At 44.5% G+C, this 22,462-nt stretch overlaps 1 protein-coding gene across 1 annotated transcript; it reads left to right on the top strand.

Moving 5' to 3' along the window:
- Positions 1-31: 31 nt before the first annotated feature.
- Positions 32-21,611, top strand: LOC119462346 (sodium-coupled monocarboxylate transporter 1-like). The gene is made up of 7 exons (XM_037723689.2): positions 32-141; positions 10,097-10,207; positions 10,311-10,420; positions 10,626-10,693; positions 14,935-15,021; positions 17,920-18,092; positions 21,488-21,611. Exons 1-7 carry the CDS (start codon positions 32-34, stop codon positions 21,609-21,611), a joined length of 783 nt encoding a protein of 260 aa, XP_037579617.2.
- Positions 21,612-22,462: the final 851 nt, after the last annotated feature.

Below are 22,462 nucleotides of genomic sequence, written 5' to 3'. Positions count from 1 at the left end.
TAGTTTTCCGGCGAGAAGCGACGGCCAAAGGATGGCGAAGTACAGTGGCGGCGAGTCAGTGAACGAGCTGGACTGCAATTCGGCGCAGGCGACTGGGCGTAGCCGGTACCTTCCTCAGGGACATTGGGTGCAGAGGATTCGGTGCGGGGCGGATAACGGCTTGCAGTACGGAAGGGACCAGAGGAAGCGGCAAAGGGGCTATTGACCCTTTTCGCGGAGATGTTTTTCTAAAGAAACGAGATGGCGCGCCAGATCTCTCCTCAGCGACCGCGAACGAATACGAAACCATTACCGCTTCTACCTTGCTTCTGTGCTATCAGCTGTCCGAAATGCAACTGATCTTTCGCTAACACACTGTGCTCCAATCATGCTAGATTGAATCATGTGGATTGAAGACGTCTGCAGTAGTTGGCTGCAAAAATAGTGACTGGCATGTTAAGGAATGGAATGAACCTGTGTGGCAAAGTTCGCGGACCGCTGCTGCAACTGTCCGAACGTGTTACCGGCACTTCGAGATGTACGGCTTTCCTCGAGGATACAGAAATTTGCTCATCCACCAGCCTTGTATCGCTTACCTTCAAAGAAAGGGCTACTTCCCAGAACGTCGGCAAGAGTGCGTACCACTCGAAAAACTAAACATTGACAAAGGGAGTAGCGCCGCTTCCTGTCATAGTAAGTTTCGCGCACGTTATCTATACACATCTGTCCCAAATGGAAGGAAAACTTACGCCCACTCTATCGCCGACGTATCAAGAATAAGTGAATGGGCGTACACTTGAATATATGCGCACTGTATACGCACAATAAATGACGGACTACAGCTGTGGGGCACGAATGGTCGAAGCTGAATGTTTCGTGACGGTCCACAGGAGTAAGCGTGTTACTAGCTGTAATATATATATTCGCTACAAGGTATTACAATGTACAAAACAGCTACGTTTCAAGCCTTGTGCGCAGCAAGAACGAATCTATCGGAACTGAGCACACTCGCGAGCGATTAGGCAGAAAATAATCACATAGTGGCCGCACCAAGGAACTTCACTGAGTCAGAAACTGACAAGCCACTGCTTCAAAATATCTGCCGAATAAAGAAAAAAGAGCAAAACACACTAATCCTTGCTGAATGCATAAACGGAAAGCTTGGATAGCTTGGAATGCATATTTTAGCCCCGCTTTTAGAACAAGCACCATATGCGCTGCTTGCGCCGTCTGGACATAGCTTAATCAGCTCCGAAAGCGCTTTTGCATGTTCTCTGAAGCTGTGATCAAAGCTTCGTGTCGTCCACGTAGTCACCGTCTACAATATCTCCGAAAACAGAGGTTTTCTGAGCCGCGCCGGTGTCATACACTTCCATTGTAAACAAGGAGGCAACGGATGGCCGTTGAGGCAAGCAATGGACGCGTCACCACGTGATAAAACATGGCAGCGCCCACGGGATCGCCGCGAAAAGGCTCAATAGGACAGAGAGGGCCACTGGCTGCAGCAAAAGCGAGCAGTGTGTCCAGGTCGGCTGTAACGGAATCATATCGGCTAATCATCGGCTGTTCTTCACTCAGACGGCTTTCTGGATCGATGAAAGGCTTACGGTCCGCGACGAGGCCTGTCGGCGGAGACTAGGGCGGCGTCAGGAGTGTTCATGGCAGAGACAGTTGAGTAGAGGCCAAGGTTCGCAAATTCCTGGCTAACAACGGTCTGTATCCATGAAACAGCCGTCTTCAAGGTTTTGGAAACCGTGGGTATCCAAAGCCGGATATCCGAAGCCGAATATGCGGCCTCGAGTTTTCGGCGGTTATGCGCTTCACGTCATCTGATGGGGATGGCTGACAAGGAGTTGACTCATAGGACGACGTTGCAATGGTATTCAGTAGATGCTCGAACGGAGGCGAGATGCGTCAGCATTTAGTTTGCTCAAGACGACGGCGCTCTTTGATGACACTGCCAACGGTGGTCACGTTGGTGAAGACAAGAAGATTGAACGCGTCGTTTGCGATACCCTTCAAAGTGTGGGCGATCTTGTCAGAATCGGACATCTGGTCAGCTTATAGACACAAAGCCAACACTGATAACACTGATAACGTGTTAGTGAGGTGCATCTACTTCTAATGCTTGAGTACGGTTCTACTCAAGCATTCCAATACTCTGCCCTTCCTCGTGCCGCCAGGTTTTGGAATTCTCTCCCGGTACCATCGCAGTGCCTGTCCAACCATGATTCATTCCGTGACGCCTTGGCAGATTATATGTCTAATAAAATGTGAAATTTTATGATTGTCGCACCACGCATTCTTGAATTTACACTACGTTCATGCACCTTATTGTAGCGATGGCGCCGTTATGTCGCTGTGTTTACTGCTATATCACTATGTCGCGTTGTGCTCCGGTTGAGGGTCCGGTTGTGTTATGTCAATTGCTACTGTTTTATCTATGTCAAATATTCTATGTATTTCTGTGTGTTTTCTGTGTACTGCCCCCCTTACTCAATGCCTCAATTCAGGCCTGTAAGGTATTTTTAAATAAAATAAATAAATAAAAAGGAGTCTATAGTACAAATTAGACTGATATGCTAACTTAGACGCGAAGCTCACATGAACTGAGGGCCTTACTCTTCAATCATTAAGCCGGTTTTAAGGAGGTAGACAAGAATAGCATACAAATAATGAATTAGAAGTTAAACTTTATATCTCCAATATGTTGCAATTCATGTAGGAGGTAAGATTCCTATGTATCCTAATTAGCTACCCCAAAAAACAAGCGACCTCTTAAGAAACATGTTGTCTAAAATTGTGTCTGTTCGTAGACTTTAGATGGGTAATGTTTTTCTAGCACTAGTGGTAATTATAGGGTCAGCTAAATTATTAGAATTGATGAACAAGTTTTACTCAGATCGGTATTTCTGAAATGAAAAAAAAATGAAGAACGCTACTGATCGAGTGACTAGGTAACCGCCGAAACTGGAATAACGGAGCCATATATAAATGGGTAAGGCTACTCACAAACTTGACGGTGCTGCATTGACTGCTCACGGATTGCATGCCGAATACCACACTCAGTTCAGTAATTATTTCACTTGCTCTTTGTATATTCTATTTTGAAATAAAAACTTAGACCAGCTTTGATTTGGAAAAATGAACAGAACACGATATTAAGCATACAAGAAGGTTTTCTATTATTAGGTTTGGATCACATTATGCATAAACCTCATGCAAAAGGTTAGCACCAACAGATCAAAATAATTACACACCCACTATTTATGTTATCAAATAACCCCCAAAGTGATTGAGGAAATAAACTTTCTCCATCAAAAATATATTGTTACAGGCTGCTACGTTAACACATTCAATCAAAAAATTTTCATGCAGTACTATTTCTTCGGCTAACTTTCATTAGGCCTAATGTAATGAACTCCTGTACAGGACGTTTACAGATTGCCGAAAGTATTTCTATTCATAAGAGGTTCGGTGTTTATATCGCTGACTGTGCTGTTAGGGACGATTAGCATTTACACGAATACGAATACACGAATACACACGAATAAATGAGTGCTACATCGCGTAACTGCATGGAGTTGTTAAAAAGACAATATTAGTTTGAATTGCTGGAGCGGGTGTGGCAGTTCCTTCTATTCATTCCAACTGTACTGTCGAAGCTCCTGTAGTTATCTCCTCTCACTATCAAACTGACGCCGCCTTTTTACTATTTCCCATTTTTATACACCTTTAGATTGTGTTTGTGCTCCCGCTTATGCTGTTCGACCATGAAGAGTTAGCAAGCTACAAATCACTTCAAAGGAAGCCATTTGTTCCCGTGAAGTGTCGGTCCCCTTGTGGAAATGTTGGCTCAAGGCTGATTCTTGCCTTGTTCCAACAGTGAGGGTCGATTTGCCTCCACCTTCCTCTGACAACATTGTTTTGTTCAGTTATAGAAATAGTACTGCAGTTAAGAAGTCGTGCGAAAATTAGTGCAGAGGTTGTCTAATATTCAAACACAGGATATCAGATAAAATAAAATGCATTTCTAGCAGCGCCGATTCGGACTAATAAGTATTTTGGGACACTTCCAGGCCAGTGTTGGCTAGATCTCCGCCAAATTGACTGGTCACAAATGTATAAAAAGGCAGTTTTCTTGAGTAAAATATGCACTAAGGTAAAATATCGTGTTGGTTAAAAAAAGTTCCTAAAGAATGACATATTTATGAATCATCAACAATGCATAAAATAACTAACCTCTACACCTTAATGAAATGTGTGCGGAGAACTTTGTGTTAACAAAGAACATGTCTCAAACAAATTAACCGGCGTGATTTGCTGTGTACTTTTTCTTGAAAAGCACGCAGTTCGATTTAACAGATGACGAGAACGCGTGGGCTCTTCTTTCATCGCTGCCATCGGCGCTTTATCGAGTGAGCATGGATCAAGTCGTCGTGCAGAGGTGCCTGGCGTCGAGAACACTGGCTAATGCACAAAGGTACGAAGTGTGATTGTATACAACATTCTTTTCTTGTCTTCGCATCGCTTTCATGACGTTTTAGTTATGGTGAAGAAATCAACCACTGTCAAATGGTGGGTCATTGTAATTTTTTGATTGGAAAACATTCCGGCCGCAAGATCAAGCAGCTCTCAAGGAAGAACGAGAACGGTCGTTGATCGTCGAAGCCTGTACTATCGGTGAAGTGCGTCTGCAATGCATTTAAAAATCACGGTATCTTGAAGACACACCGCTCAAGCTCGCGTACCTTCTAAAACGTACTACACCATTCACGATGCTATCAGTCAGCGACAACATTGCATACTGCATTAGGCGCGAGTTTTACTGCGTGACCCATAAATATAAGTGATGATGCGGTTAAAAATTGTCACCATTAAATCGCGAAACGATGTACGCATGGCTAAATCCTCTAACCTTTTTGGAAACTATGTGCTTCCGATCAGCCGGTGTTTTACCTTCTAAAGCTAACCGCAGATTTTCTGCGCAATCTTACGTGCCTATTAGTGCCGTTTAAGAACTCATGCAGTAATGCGTTTTGCTGCGTTAGCACTAGATGAATATCACAATAAAAAAAGCGCATTGGTGCGAAGTGTGCAAAGCTGGTCACGTGGTAGAGGTCGATAGGGCACGGGCGAGGTTCAAAGGGCGAGTAGGCATGTATATATATATATATATATATATATATATATATATGGTGCAACTGGCGAGTGGTTCGCTCACTGAAGGCGCATGTCGAGTGAGCTCCTGAACAACACTTTACAATATGGAGCACACGGTTAATATCATCGACGCGGGACCTCCAAGAGGTGCGCGTTACTGCTAACAGCATTTCTATCGCATTTACCACTAAATCGTCACTCAATTTATCATTGACATCACTAAATAAGACGCTGCCACGAAGAGAAGCTATCAGTGACTTTTCTTACGCGATAATTATACAAAAATATAAACGGTATATACTACTGTGTAATAAAGTATAATAAACAGTATTTCAACTTCTTCTTTTTCACCTCTATGTACTTCAAGGCTTCTTGATGAATGCGTCCGTGGGCTCCATTTTGTTCACTTTTTCTGCACAATCGGCCGCATTCATTGCCGATTTCTTCACTGCTCTTTAACTCAGCATTCCGTGCTCAATGTATGCCCTGGTTTCATATTATTTACTTATTTTTCTACGGTTATCTTGTCCACTTCTGCACTTTTTGCCTACTTGTCTATCAAGCACATCATCAGGGCCACATACCCATTTTGGGAGACTGGCAATAAATATTCGCATGGCAAGTGGCACATCGCCAGTCGCCCATAAGTGGCACATGTCTATGCGAGAAGATACCGAGTAGCCCAAGTTGTTTTATAATAGAGAAGACAGCTGTAGGCACTACGCATAAAGTGGGCAGAAAACGCAAAAATTAAAGTTGACACATATCACTGTTTCTGTTCAAAAAAGCCAGAAAATCCCACTCCCTACGGGAATCGATGTTATGCGAAGCAGTGGGTGGGGAACCTGCCAAGTTAATGAAACGACCCTGAGAGCACCAAGATGTAGCCAGCTGTTTCATGACCCACATGACACGCATGTCATGACATTCATGTCATGAGTCCTCAGGAGTCTCTTTAGCTACGCCCAAGAGACCTTAAGGCGAAAGCCTTAGTCATACTCGTGACTTTTGACTTCGACCATCAACATTTTACCTTTTCCTTCACTTAGTACCACATCCGAACTCATTACATTGGTTTTGATTGATAATCTTTTTCCTCTGAGTCATTGTCGTTTTTGCTGAGTCATGCTCATGACTATGACTTCTACCATCGTCCTTTAGTATTTCCTTCACTTGGTACCCACGTCCGAACCCATTTTAGTGGTTTTTGAGTGTTAATCTTATTGTGCTGAGTCATTGTCATTTTTTCTGAGTCATGCTCATGACTATAAATTATACTAGCCTTCTTTAATGTTTCCTTCACCTAGTACCCAGGCCAGAACCCTTTCAGTGGTTTTTGAGTTCTAATCTTTTTTCGCTGAGTCATTGTCATATTGGCTGAGTCTTGCTCATGACTATGACTTCAGCCATCACCCCTTTAGTGTTTCCTTCCCTTTGTACCCACGTCCGAACCCAGTTGCAGTGGTTCTTGAGTGTTAATATTTTTTCCCTGGGTCATTGTCAATTTACGTGACTGTTTCATGACCTACATATGACACGAATATCATGAAATTCATGTTATGACCTATCATGTATGTTCATCATACACTGCTGTCATAGTATGCCAATTTTGTAAATGCCAAGTGAACGAAACGACCATGAGAGCACGAAGACCTAGACGGCTAGATAGATACTGTCAAAGTGGAAAATGTTCGCCAAGAAATGTTTCGCATTTAATGTAATACAACGTCATGCACACATACATTGTACATACGTTCAGTGCCATTTTCTCCGACCCAATCATAGTCTTCAATATGACGCATCTCTAGCACTTTTTGAGTAGCTACAAGTGCCTAGTCTTGGAAGGGTAACCACGGTTTTAGCATGATCGGTTCAACTTATTCATCTCCGACAGTCTCATCAGTTTGGACACCAGTCGGTTATCACTGTTAAATTTGTGTTTTGTAAACGTTTTCGGTGTCCTTCCTGTCAGTAACACCTCTCAATTGTCGGACCTTGCACCAATGGCGTAGTCTACTCAATCTAGGCTGTAATGACTAAGCTTATTGTGAGCAAGTACAATAGGACATGCGACTTCGTTTGATCAGATGTGGATGATTACGTGCTCTTTTTCATGCATGGTTTTTAAGAAATAAAGGCAGAGCTCAAAACAGTGAACCGACAACGATGATATTTAATGCGTTCAAATAACACAAGTGCGTTTTCAGAGGTTTCCCACAATTGAAACATTGTCAATGGCGATCTTACCACTGTCTTGCTGAATAGGGGTTTGGAAATCCCTGTAAAGCAAGCGCAAATTGCACAGATTGATGATTTTTCAACACGAAAGTGTTTTCTGCCGGGCTCCAGTGAAGCGATGCTCCATGAACGAACGTCACGAGGTCAGCGAGATGGCGATGCCTTGCCGTTTTTTTTTGCCTAGTTTAATGGCTAGGAAAATAGGCATACAAAGGTAATTGAAAGGTTTGCTTTATTACAGAAGTGGCACAAATAATGTCAATATTTATTATATTGAAGACAGTTAAGCATAACTTGTTTCACCACTGAACAAATCCGTAGAAGACAAGGCCGGTCGCTTGCACACCTGAAAGCGTTTTAAAGATGGTAGTCCTAAGAAGTTTGTTGCCGGTGTAACTCTGTTGGCGTCTGTGGGAGACGGAGTTCCTGGCGCTTTCCTTAACCAGAATGGTTCCTTGCAACTTATTGAATAGTGCGAAAAAATAAGAAGGCGAGGGCGCTAGAGACAGTGAAAAAGTCCCAGCCCTTCCACAGACTGCAGACTGTGCAGTCTGTGCAGATGGAAGCCAACGAAGCTGTGACTAAGTAGGGTCTGCTATAGTGAATTTATTTATACATTAAATCGAAGCATTTCTTGGCGAACATTGCTACTTTGACAGTATCTATGTATCAATCTCTCTATCTAGCCGCCTACGACTTTGTGCTATCATTATCGTTTCGTTAACTTGGTGTGTACCAAAATTGGCATACTGCGACAAGAGTATAAGACGAACGTAAATGATATGTCATGACATGCATGTCATGTAGGTCATGAAACAGCCACCTACGTCTTGGTGCTCGGATGGTGGTTTTGTTACTTGGTAGTACCAAAATTGGCATAGTATGACAGGAGTGTAGGACAAACATAAGGGAGAGGCCATGACATAAATGTCGTGACGTGCGTGTCATGTAGGTCATGACAATGACGCAACGAAAAAGATTAATACTCAAAAGCCACTGAAATAGATTCTGAGGTAGGTACTAAGTGAATGAAACACTAAGGGATGATGGTAGAAGTCATAGTCATGACCATGACTGAGCACAAATGACAATGACTAAGCGAAAAACATTAACACTAAAAACACTGAAATGGGTTCGGACGTGGGTACTAAGTGAATGAAACACTAAAGCATGGTGGTAGAAGTCATAGTCATAAGCATGACCTGATGACTCATGACATGAATGTCATGACATGCGTGTCATGTAAGGCATAAATAAGCCACCATGCTTGGTGCTCTCATGGTCGTTTCGTTAACTTGGTAGGCTCCCCGCACACTGCTTTGCAGAACATCGTTTCCCACAGGGCGTGTGACCTGCCGGTTTTTATCATTATTGACTGTATTGAGCGTCTTCGGCATGTTCGTCAAAAGAGTAAGGGCACCGGCGTCTTTTTTTTTTCACCCGGTGCGATGGCCAAGTAGTGCGTTTGCTGCACCAAGTCCGCCCCATCGTCATAGACTAACGTATGACCCGCAGTGTTCATAGTCGGGCACACTGCACGGCATCGTCAGGATCCTAGAAGATGTGGTTAAACGAGCGTCCGTCCCATAGTGAGCCCCAAGGGCAACGGCTGATAACAGTGCTAGCACGATCTCTACGTCACGAGACAAAGGGGCTCAGCGATTGGTGGGACGTGCCGCCACCGAGTATCGCGACACTTGTGAAAGGGGCATCGGCGGTGGCAAGGGGTATAACACTGGGGCATCTATCATCCGTTTTGACACCTGTTCTAAGGCACTTTATACATAAACCGATATATATCCGCCACCGAAAATTGTTGTTCCATAACAACCAATGCCGCTGGCTTTCACTGCGGCGGCTCACGCCGTTTTAGCGCATTTGCTTACCTTTGAGCATGTGTGTAGGCGTGCGCTCGTGATGCCGCCTGAGCTCTAACGAAGCGGCTTTGCCAGATATGCACTCGCCCTCACGTCTTTTATACTTATGACGCCTTCTGTCCTCTGGGATACTGCTTACGTTGCGCAGCAGCACAAGCTTCGCGTGCTTGCTGTCGCTGTTACTCCTCCACCCTTTCAGCTAAACAGTAACTATAAAACACTGTGCCGATCTGTGGGCTTGTATTTGTAAAAGTGCAAAAAGTTGTCACTGCTTCTTATGATACACATTTCACTTTCGTGCGATGAACAATACCTCTGAAAGAGGGAGGAATCATTTTTTTATTACGCAGGACTGTTCTCACGGGGTCCGTTCTGCTTGTTGTGGCATACGCCATCGAACTCCTGATGGCATTGTCCTTGGTACTCTGGTTTCGGGGCTGCGACCCTCAACTCTCAGGAGCTATCAAGACTAATGATCAGGCAAGGACGCACTATCTTTACATGATGGGCTGTAAAATGACTCGACCTACACCTTATTTCACAATGAGCAACATCTTCGTCCCCCTTAGATGAGCCATTCTCGAAACTCAATCTAACACAAAACAAAAACAGACAAACGTCAACATACACTGCAAAAGTTATTGATTTTTAGGTCATAAAATTTCAAAATAGCTTGTAAATTGACTTCCAGTTTACAAACTAATTCCTAGTCTTCTTAGGCAAGATAGAAAAGTGTGGCTGAAAATCTTATAATAGAAAGCTCATAAATGGGATAAGTGTTAAGCCACACAGGTACCCTAAATATGAATTTATGTTTTTATATTGCACTTTGTTTATAGTACAGCATTCTCTGTCAAGCAGGTGCTGCCGTTCTACATTAGGACGCGCCTGATGGAGTTCCCAGGATTTACGGGGCTTTTCCTCGCTGCAGTTGTAAGCGCCGGAACAAGGTAACGACAATTTGTGTTTCCTGTTTCAGTTCTAATTATCTTTGGCGCAACCTAGACATTTTGGGGGATGAAGCTCATTGTGAATTTCTGGCTTTCTTTTTAGCACAGTAACCTCATCAATCAACTCCATGACAGCTTTGCTGCATGTGGATGTGCTTCCTTATTTCTTCAAGAGTGCCAGTTCTGACGCCCCATGTAGAACACAGGGACTAGGTGCGTCAATGTACCAAGCGTTGCTTCGTTTTGCATTGTGATATACGGGTGTTCGCATAATATATATATATATATATATATATATATATATATATATATATGTATACAAGAAATACCCGAAAAGGATTAGTGTTTTATTTAAACAGTTGTATTTGAATGTCAGCATACAACCTTGTACTCTAACGATATTTCTACTGTTCTTTAGCATTCCTTCTCGGTGCCGTCATGACACTTTACAGTTGCGTTTGTGTTTACATGGGATCCGTCACCAGGGTGAGTCGTTTTTTGTATAATTTTACCAGCCTGACAAATGTGTTTCGGTGAGTGGAGTCGTCATGCCAAGTTATCGGTGCCACAGCGTACCATGGCGTGTTGTCTTTCATTGGTATGTTAGATGGCACCGATTCCCGCAGAGCAAATGCAATGCACAAGGCCGAACATGGACGTTTCCCTCGAGGTGCACAGTTCGCCGTGTTGGCAGCACACTGGACTGGCTGTAAAGTACAATTGATTACGATCAGATAATACTACGAAAGAAAAGTTAGTCTGTCGACTCCACTTTCAAGTAAATATATCCTGCATACCCATAGAGCGTTGATAAGTAAAAGTTGCGTTTACCGAGAGTAGACTGCCAAGTTTTCAGGGATTCTGTATCTCTTGTGCCACATTAACACATACCGGAGGATTGGCCTAGGAAGGGTACATACCACGAGGCACAAGAATCGGACAGCTCAATTCAAATAAATTCTAATAAAATAAAGAAGTCATTGAATATCACTTCGAATTAGACAGCCCTATTAGCCGGCAATGAGAGTACGAATGATAGTCGGCTTTTTTTTTATTACCTCCAACCGAGGTGCGTTTATTGGCACTACAATGTCTGTGAACAGTAGAAGCTACATAGGTCGATTCCTTAGAGCCTAGTTTGAGTGCGTCAGGCAAGAAACCTAGGACCAACAAATTCTCCTATACTCCGCATCATTTATTCATACCATCGAATCTGTCATTGCTGCAGCGCAAACATAGATTGTCAAGCGTGAAGTTGCGCACACTCTCACGTTACTCGCGTCGACCGGTGGCCGCTTACAGATGTCGTCAGAAAGCATAGGATCTGAGGGTGCAATTAAACACGAGAGCATGTCACCTGCTTGCAGACGCTGCTTTCATCTCATTTAATGCAATTCCGAGCCCTTAGGTAAGAGGTTTAGTAAAATGATCTCAGTGGTAAGTTCAGAAACTTCAGTGTGGCCGTAAGGCCGACGTGCTATTTACGCGAATGTTCGATTCTTACCCGAAATGCCATTAGCCCGAAAAATCTACCTGCATGCATTACTGCGAGAGAGATAAAAAAACCTTACTGGGCCTGGACGCGGAAAAGTACGTATAGCGGAAAAGCCTGTATCTGGTGCGCATGAATAACTGAGCCAGCCAATAACTTGGAAGGAATAACAACTGGGCGATTGGTCACGTGATGTATGCAACGAGGTGGGCGATTTCGAGCCCCGCATCTCTTCAGGTGAGCTCTTCAGTCCTTAAAGGTAGACGTTTCTGAAGGGTATCAAAATAAGAGAATCTTCTCCGGGGTGTCGTAAACGTTTACGTTAGGCTGAAAGACCAAGGATGGTGGTCAAGCACGCGTCTCGCATTCTACTCGCCATATGGCGAAGGACTTAATTTATTGACTTGTTGTCGATACTCAATCATGGCACGGAAAGAGACGCTGAGCTAGACCGAGCAATTACCGGCCGGATTTCTCAGGCGAACTTAACCCTGCCTTTAGCAACGTCATGACCAACTTCACCACTATCATTAGCGGTAATATTGTTCCGCGTCTTTTAGGACTAGCAGCATACCAACGTCGTTGTTTCAGGGTCGATACCTGACACAAATGTAAGCACAGACGTATACTGTATATACCATGCTCGTGCGTAATTCGGCAGCGCAATAGCAGTTCCGAATAATGACGCCACAGCACCAAGATGCGGAGTGTAGATGAGTTTAACAATTATTTTAAAAAACATTTCTAGCAGCACCTATCTTATAATGACTGTCGACGCTAATGCGATTAGCATTCAAGAATTATAGCGACGCACTCTGTTACTGCAGAAACATTCATTTATAGTCGGTAGTAGCTATTCTGTGATGTCCATTGCCTTAGTTAGATACGTCTTACACTGGATCGGGTATCAGCACACTTTTTATGACACATTGCTAGGGTCCGCCAATGTCATGACGGCTTGAAGATGACTGTGTGATGACGGTGCAGTGATAAAAAAGGAATGACGTTCGATGGTAGGACGAAGGAGGTATGATAACGATGGCATGACGACAGTTGAATTACATTTCTCAAATTGAAACGATGGTATAACGACAACAGCGTGGTGTTGTCTGCATGAGAATACGGGTATGACGACGGCTGTAAGACGACCATGGCGCGACAATTACTGTATTACGACGACTGTATGATGACGATGCCGTGATGACAATCGGATGACGAAGCTGCAATGACGACGATAGCATGATGGTATGAGGATGGTGCGTATGACAAAGAATGAGCGAACGCAATCGTGGCGGTGGCGTGATAACGGCTGCGCAATCATGATGGAATGTCGACAGCATGATTGCGGTAGAATGACGAAGATGTAATGAGGTTGATGGAACGACGACCGTGCTATGACAACCTCAACATCATGGCACTGGGATGGCTTTGCTGAAATGTTGCCGATCCCATAAAAATGGCAGCGTGACGATGGCGTGACGTCAATTGGATGACGGCTACTCTGTGACAATGACATCGAGACGATGGCATCGTGCGAATCTGATGACGAAGTTGTAATGACGACGATGGAACGACCAGGACCACATCACGGAGATGGTATAACAACGAATGCATGTCCACGACTGTATAACGATCAAGAAATGACGACGATTGCATGAAAATGGTAGAGGGACAATGACACGAGGTAGATGGAATGATGACATTGCAGCCCCTTCGACAGCCTCAGCAACAGCATTACATACCTAGTAACGCAAGCTCGTAGACAACTTGGATCACATGGTCGGTGTAAGAGGCTAGATAGGTAGACATACACGAAAATGCCTAAAGTCGGAAAACAATACTAATTACAATAAAACTCACTCCACGCAGACTGTGCTCAAGTTCCCGTCGCATTACCTAGGTATATGAAGATGTACTGGCTCAGCCGTTTCACAATATTGCCTCACAGATACCATCAGGCACGATTACCGCGAAAAAACATACCGCTCGTGCGATGTTTTACCACTCAAGGCAAATTGTGTTGTAATAGGCATTACGGGATACCTGAGTCACGACTTTGCTATGGCGCTTATAATAGCTTTCACTTGTGCACATGGCCTTCGTATGATAAATTTAATCTTTAGAATAGCGCAAGGCCTTTACAAACAACGAGCCCTCAAAGAAAACCTGTCGCTTTCACAGCCATGCTTAATGCAAAAAATACTGAGAGTCGCACCCGAAGGCGAATTATTGAAGGCGATAGCAATTTTTAGCGTGGTGTGTTACACACTAGTCAACTGCTGCAGCGGTGTAGGCACGGCGCCTTGGAAAATACCAGGCGGGTCGCAATGCTGGCACGATGAATAATGCCTGCAGCCGCGTTACATGTGGCGCACTTCGATGGTGCACGATAAAGCGCCTTTACCTTCGGAAAAGTACCGCCATGTCCTCTCTCTTCCGCCGTCTCCTCTAGTAAACCACTTGTTTAGGAGAGGAGACTTTTTTTTCTTTACTTTTTGCTTGCGAAAGCAAGTCGATGGTCGCACCCAGCCGAAAGTTCCCGTTGAAGCTATCAGGCTGGCCGCGCGCCGCCGTCGCCGCTTTGTCGGATTAGTCGATTGCTGTCCGTGCTTTCACGTGGCAGGAATCGTCCAATCGGAGATGCAGGAGAGAGAAAAGCGGCGTTGAAAAGATGACGGTACTTTTCGGGGATGGTAGGGAGGGGGGGGGGGGAGGCTTTAGTGCATGAGAGTAGACCAACGACCAACTGCCAGCGTTTGTCAGGGTCCGATGCAATGACTTCATTGATTTTGCTTGACGTTTATTATTCGGCCCTCTCAGGATAGTGCATGCACCACGGTGCGTTATTTAAGGAACATCTCCGCACAAGGAGCTATAATAAATGTGAATGCAGTGCCAGTCCCAGCTGCTGAAGCCAGCACCCTACCATAGAGCCGATTGAAGAAAGCTTGACAGTGCGCCCGCTTGGCTTTGTCTTTGTTTTGTCATTTTCACAGCCAATCGCACTGCGCACCTATGGAACCCTTCAGTCCCTCCGTGTACTGGCCATGCACGGACCGTCGATAGAAGGGCGGCAGGACGGGGCTGACGGCACGAACGATCTCGAGTGGCCCTTTATTTATATTCCAATCAAATATTTTATTACCCATGTGCGATACAAAGACAACGAGCGCTTATGTTTTCTTCACTTCAAAAGATTACATTTTAACAGTATGTGCTTCTGTCTGTTTTCAAGGCTATGATCCTCGTATACTCTGCAGCCGCTGGTCCATGCATAGGTTTGCTGCTTCTGGCGGTAGGACTCCCATTTGTACATTCTAAGGTACGTTTCTTTCTAATTCGATAGCATTACAGCCGGATCTCACACACTTTGTTGGTATCCTTCTGATGAAAAATGTGGGGCGAAACCGAAAGCAGCGCAGGGCATTCGCGACTAAAACTAAATGCTCGCGACCTACCGACCGCGCCGAGAACCAGCCGATCTAGGTTCAGCCACAGGTTCTCACATTACAGCTGCTGTCATTCTGTACATTCATTCCAAGCGGATACGCCTGACAAGCGCTCCGCCTACAATTCGTAAATTACAATATGTATCGTAAAGTAATTAACTAAGAAGCTAGTGAATTCTTGTTATTTAGTTCAATATGTGTTTTGATTTCTCGTACTACTAATGTCCGCCTCATCTATTAACCCAGCTCCATTATAAGAATTATGCTACCTGCCACAGGCGATTTCTAAAAATTCCGTAAAGCAAAAAATTCACACCCTGCATATTAGGGCCTAGGAAAAATAAGTTCACTTTCTATGATGACATTGTCACGTTGTAGTGACCATCACTACAACGTGGCATTATGTAGCACTGACATCGTCTTGCGATCATGCTTAGCCCACGTTCGCATGTCTACTAGTAACTCACTTCTAAAGTACCTCTAAGCTGGTGTCAATAGGTAAGAGGTTCAATAGCCTGGCAAGAGAACAAGAATTCAGGATCGCCAGTCAGCCTCTAGAGTCTGTAAAGGAGTACGTTTACCTAGGTCAATTACTCACAGGGGACCCTGATCACGAGAAAGAAATTTGCAGAAGAATTAAATTGGGTTGGAGTGCATACGGCAGGCATTGCCAAATCCTGACTGGGAGCTTACCACTGTCGTTGAAAAGAAAAGTGCACAATCATTGCATTCTACCGGTGCTAACATATGGGGCAGAAACTTGGAGGTTAACAAAGAAGCTCGAGAACAAGTTAAGGACCGCACAAAGAGCAATGGAACGAAAAATATTAGCAGTAACGTTAAGAGAGAGGAAGAGAGCGGTGTGAATCAGAGAACAAACGGGGATAGCCGATATTCTAGTTGACATTAACGGAAGAAATGAAGCTGGGCAGGCCCTGTAATGCGTAGGATGGATAACCGGTGGATCATTAGGGTTACAGAATGGATACTAAGAGAAAGGAAGCGCAGTCGAGGTCGGCAGAAAACCAGATGGGATGATGAAGTTAGGAAATTTGCAGGCGCAAGCTAGAATACGCTAGCGCAAGACAGGGGTAATTGGAGATCGCAAGGAGAGGCCTTCGTCCTGCAGTGGACATAAAATATAGGCTGATGATGATGATGATGAATAGGTAAGAAACGGCTTTATGTTTTGCTTTGGCTCGCAGGCATTTTTCAGCTGAAAGTTTACGACCAAATCTCAAAACTGTCTATTCCTACTCGCAGAACCATACCCATCTAAAGCAAATATTATGAAAGAAAGCTAATAGGAAAGAAATGCTTGGGCCTAGTGATCCATTTTTTTCTACGGATCCTGAGATAGAGTTGGTGTCGCCACCGCTCATACGCGCGCGCTACATGCCATGGGCCAGATGAGAAGGTGATAATTGGAGGCAGAGCACGAGGTGCAGGCACCGTTTGCAAGCGTGCTTGAAGAAGAGTTCACACTTGGAGCTTTCTGCCGCACAAATAGTCATAATTCGCATCTGCGACCAAGCAAGCGCGTTCGCATTGGGACTAACACCACGCGCGACGAGGTGTTCAATGCAGCCCACCGATTTCCAAGACAAGCGTTGCGGGAGTATTGAAGCTCGCTGGGTCACTTCTCACAGCTTTGCTCCAAAACCATGGTTAGGAGAGAAATATGTTGTATATGTGTAGGGAAAAGAATTGTACACACTACACGCACAACAAACAATATCGTTTCTTACATTGGCAAGTACGGTGACGAACTTTCAGTAAGATCAGCAATCACGCACGCATTTTGTTTCGCTCCATGCTACGCTAGCACAGCCAACACTTGTACTGTAGATGTAAGAACGCAACGCGAAATGACCACATCCTGTCGATGCCGCTCGCAGGTACAGCGCGTGGATGGCAATGCGGCCGGTATCGGCTACACCATCTGTCATGTCCGACGTAGGCCACGCTCACACGTTGCATGGCGCGATAGCTGGGGGCTTATACAGTACGATAGCATTATTCTATCGCGCGATGTAGATTTTTTGTTTGTCTCGTGTCGTCTACCAGAAATTCCCAACTGTGTACTCGCCTTAGGTCCTCTGCAATGCGGTTTCATTGCATCTGTTTTTGTAGCAAGATGAATTGGCAGCAGTATTATAATGAGGAGCAGGCAGCCAAGTAGGCACTTGCAGTCGTGCAGTGAGCGCTCGGAACGCACGACAACATTTTTGTGTTTTTATTCCCTCTCTTTCTGATATATGAACATCTTTTAGGGGCAGAGGAAATTTGTCTTCTTTTTTGTATTAAGAAGGTTTCTTGAATTTACTCAGTGCCAACAAGGCAGACTTCAGTAGCGACCACCCTCTTGAAATAATCAATTTCGTCGCGTATATCTCTAACGCCTAAGTTGTGATTAGGTAAACTGTACTATATCATTACCATACACGAATAAATAGCCGCCGCGCAGGAGGACCGTGCCATCGTTGGGGCTCAGCCCATGAACACAGAAAAAATATCGACCAAAAAGGGTGGTGCTCAATAACAAGAAAAAAAGAAAACACCTTATTGAACCATTACCTTCAGAAAGCCTATATATAACAAACAGCAATATACTATATAACGCGAACCCCTAGACGTTTACGATGAGCCTTAAGTAGGGCCCTTCCAGTGCTCTGTCAGCTGCAATTTGAAGGAAACATGGACTCACTGCTTTCTGTAAAGTTTAAAAATGCTTTCACTAATTAAATGACTGGTGAATCATTTTATTACAGGGTGCCGGAATTTCAACTCTGGTCTTCTTCTCCATTCAGCTGTACTTCCTGTGGCAAAGAATAGACAAGAAAATATTGCCACAACGTATGCCAGTAACGCTTGAGTACTGCCCAGGAAACATCACCTTCATGCAGAAGATGTTAAATGATACATACACTTGGAGCACACATAGGTGTGTAGCCAGAGTTAAGTATGCTCATAGAGCATGAGCGGGTGCTGCCATGTGAACCTAGTAGCTGGGTATTGTGCTAGATGCTGTCCGAATAATTTCCATGTTTACTTATGTGGACCTTTTTTAGTCGTTAAGGCTGAAGTAGTGTGAGCTAGGCATATAACGCTTGTGTCCAGGAAAAAATATGCTCAGTGTAGCATTATAGGATAATAGCATGAATTTGTCCTGCGCTACTTGCTTGCTAAGAGGAACGGAATGGTGTTTAAGTAAACCCGAACCTTTAAGACATAACTACAATGGCAGGTACTTCTTTTTACTTGATACTTAATGTCATATGCCAATTGCATTAAACTATATATATATATATATATATATATATATATATATATATATATATATATCTGCTTATGCAGAAGACAAAGATAATGTTCAATAGCCTGGCAAGGGAACAAGAATTCAGGATCGCCAGTCAGCCTCTACAGTCAGTAAAGGAGTACGTTAATGTAGGCCAATTACTCACAGGGAACCCTGATCATGAGAAGGACATTTACAGAAGAACAAAATTGGGTTGGAGTTCATACGGCAGGCATTACCAAATCTTGACCGGGAGCTTACCCCTGTCAATTGAAAAGAAACGTGTACAATCACTGCATTCGGCCAGTGCTAATATACGTGGCAGAAACTTGGAGGTTAACAAAGAATATCGAGAACAAGTTAAGGACCGCACAAACGGCGATGGAACGAAAAATGTTAGGCCTAACGTTAAGAGACAGGAAGACAGCGGTGTGAAACACAGAGCAAACGGGGAAAGCCGATAATCTAGCTGACATTAAGAGAAATAAATGGAGCTGGGCAGGCCATGTAATGCGTAGGATCGATAACCGATGGATCATTAGAGTTGCAGAATGGATACCAAGAGAAGGGAAGCGCAGTCAAGGCCGGCAGAAAACAAGTTGGGGTGATGAAGTGAGGAAATTTGCAGGTGCAAGTTGGAATGAGCTAGCGCAAGACAGGGGTAATTGGAGATCGCAGGGAGAGGCCTTCGTCCTGCCGCGGACATAAAACATAGGCTGATGATGATGAAGAAGAAGAAGATGATGATAATTGGTTATGACGATATTAGCGCCAGAACAGGAGGGACCAGGAAATAGGGAAATGACAGTTTCCGTTACGGAGCATACGTTGGAAGCACAATTTCACATTGCTTAAAAAGTACAGGTAGAGTTGGGCTCAACATCTGAAGTGTAAAAGTGACTAACAATTGTCTATTGCAGTAATGCCGTTTATGCTAAGAGAAGGGAAACGCTTTCAAGGGCAGCAAGGGATGACATGGAGAGAGAAAAAAAATTTAGAGGCACGTAAACTTACAGTTGAAGTCGATGAGCGACAAAGTCTCCCTGAGCGACTTTCGGATGACATAGAGGCGGAGCCACTGTCCACGCCACTCTATCGCGTCACATCTCGCGTGAGGGGAATAGGAAGAGCGTCGGACTAGAGTATCTTTGGAATCGACACACATTTTTGGACTCCGCTATCTTCGGCATTGTAACATACGTCATTACAACGTATGGTTACGCGTATTTCTGAATAATTTCCGAGGTTTTGCATTCCAAAGCTACTATCTGATTGTGAGACACGCGGTTGTGGAGGAAAGGTGTCCTTAGTCTCATGGTTACAGTATCAGGTTTCTGTGCTAGGGGTCTCCTGTTCGAATCCTGGCGTCGGACAATGTTATTTATTAAAACAAGCTAGCAGTTCCGCTAAAGGGTGAACCATTGTTTACGATTGCAAGGCTCAGCTTCGTACTTATACCCTCGGTCAGTGTTCGAAAAATACGTGGGTGTGAAAGCTTAGCAGTACAGACGACATAAGGTGACTCCTTCTGGATAGAGGTAACATCACCCTGTGAATCTACGAAACGTCTGATAACGATGGCGTGATGAAGAACACCGCCAGTGGCGTTGCACTCGTCGCACATCGACAGTGCACTGCGTGGGACCGACTGGAAACCGTTGGCATTTGGAAAACGCGCCAAGCCTCCCCACGCGCTTGCTTGCAGGCGCAAAAATCATAAGGTGGTTCCATTCTGCCTTTCTGTGTGGCATGATAGAGTAGTGACCTGCTGTTCTGGGTGGTACCGTGATATACAATACCACTGGCCGACATTATATATATATATATATATATCTGCCTGGGAAATCAAAGTGACCAGTAGTCCCAGGGGCACATACGAAGTCGCACATATTGGCCCACAACTTTGGCTGCTCTATCTGCGATATCAGCCCACCAAACAGGCTCGAAACATACCCGGTACGGAAAACTGGTGGTAATTGGCTAAGAAAGACATCATATTTAAAAATTGCGGCAGATCTCATTTTTTGGGAATTTACATGAGTGAAGCGTTCTTTTATCTCTTCATTTAAATGCTTTGCAAAGAGACACATGATGCGGGCAATTGTATTTTTGTTTCAATCTGATTGTTTCCACTACCTGTTCAAAGGCTAACTGAAAGGAAATTCCACTTTCGCTAACTTTATAATAAAAGAAGTTGTACACACTACTCAAGCATACTCGGTACAGGTGCAGGGCAGGTAGGTGTCTAGTTCTCTTATTAGCAGACTTTTAATTGCACCTATGAGAGGACGCGGGAACTTAGAGGTGCACCTGATGTTAGTGTATGGTCATGGATTCGTCAAAATGTTTCGCCAATGAATTATTTACGGCGACATGCTTGCAGCTGCGTTCTTAAATTTTTTTCTCTCTTGCAGATCAGTGAATTACGACGCGCCGTCACTGATTTCACCCTTTTGGAGCTCCTTATTTTGTACTGTAGGGACGCTCCTCTTAGGAATTCTGATTAGTATTGCCACTGGTAAGTACGACCTGTGTAGAAGCGTTACTTTGTGTTTTTTCTGAGTAATGCGTACAGCCATCAGCCAGCTTCATTCCTTATAAATCGATAGAGATTTTATTGTGCTCAATGAATCTTGATATTCTAGTCGTCCGACGTTGTCCTAAGTTTCTTTCTTCAAGGTAAAAAAAATATTCTGTCAAGCAATTCCCAAGAAAGAACGAGGCGACCGGAATTTGTTATATGTTGCGCGCAAAATAGGTTTTTTCCTTGATAAAATAATATTTCGCCATCCATCCCATGCAGCTACTCCTATTGCAGTTCATCTATTAACTCTTTTCTTGTGGTTCAAGCAATACTACTGAAAAAAGTCACGTGAAAATGGCTGCACAACGGTGAATTATTTTGCTGTATTTGCAAGCAAACGATCAATGATGAGAAAAATGGGAGCCAGCTGGAACGTGTGTTTCACATCGCCTCTTCTTCGACAGCATGTACCTCAGCCAGCTCTGTTATGTCACTGGCATTTCACTGGCACATTTAGGTACCTGGGCCAAAGTGAAGCTGTACTGCGTGAATCTGGTGATGCCGACAAAAATGTTCACAATGCTGTTGCCCAGAGGAAAGTGAACAATAGACTGCTCCAAAGTTCAACGCCACTATCCTAAACAAACTTTCCTTCGTGGTAACTATCACAATGGATGGGCCATAACATTTATATTGATCCTAACTGTAGTTTACCAAACATACACGGCAGTTCGTTACAGAAATGGCCTCCTGACTTTCCATCCTACACCGCCACTGTGCCTGCACTTCAAAAGGACATGACGCAGCTAAAAAGAAAGCCGCTGCACAATGGGGCTATAGTGATGATCTTAAATTTGGGCAAGCGAACATCAAAACCTAAGTTTGACGAAAAAAAAGATAGTTACGTTTCACTTCGTGAACGCGGGCTGGAGCGCAAGCGTTTGGCGCACGAAGCTATCGGCCCCCGGTGCGCCTGGACGCCTAGACGCTGTCCTAATCGCAGATCACTTTCAAGATAAGGCTCGCGTGGCCGCGCGCGGCCTCTCCATGCGCAGTAGCCGCGCGCTCAGCGCGCTCCTGCCTACTTTCCCCAGCGCGCGACTTTCCTCTTCACCTCCAGGCGCCTTCCTCCTCCGGCGCCCGCTTGCCTCGCGACTTCAATCAAGACTTAGCCGATTTCACAGACGGGGCATGTAGGCTTGCGCGTAAAAAAAAAAAAGGAAAATCCGAGGGCCCCTCAGCACTTATGAGCTGTGAATGAGAAACCACCAAAATCCCATTGAACAGCGCTGAGCGGTCCTTCGAATAGTATACCAAAGCGGTACGTGCTGCCCGAGCCAGCAAACAGCAGCTGCATGCAGTGCCAACACCGCATGCCATCGACGCGGCGATGCCCTCTCCCCTCACGCAGCACCTGGCTCGCTTGCGTGGCAGTAGGTGTTCTCTTTCGCCAGCTCTGCAAACGCCTCCTAGATAGCACAAGCCCTGTGCA

The sequence above is a fragment of the Dermacentor silvarum genome, chromosome 8 (assembly GCF_013339745.2).
Source record: "Dermacentor silvarum isolate Dsil-2018 chromosome 8, BIME_Dsil_1.4, whole genome shotgun sequence".
Taxonomy (NCBI): domain Eukaryota; kingdom Metazoa; phylum Arthropoda; class Arachnida; order Ixodida; family Ixodidae; genus Dermacentor; species Dermacentor silvarum.
This window is presented reverse-complemented; position numbering and strand designations above follow the sequence as displayed.

Bases quoted from the DNA above. Each gene is read 5' to 3' on its own strand.
- LOC119462346 (XM_037723689.2), top strand. From the start codon at position 32: ATGGCGAAGTACAGTGGCGGCGAGTCAGTGAACGAGCTGGACTGCAAT. The intron at 142-10,096 runs GTGCGGGGCGGA...CTTTGTTTATAG, and splicing joins CATTGGGTGCAGAGGATTCG to TACAGCATTCTCTGTCAAGC. The intron at 10,421-10,625 runs GTGCGTCAATGT...ACTGTTCTTTAG, and splicing joins ATGTAGAACACAGGGACTAG to CATTCCTTCTCGGTGCCGTC.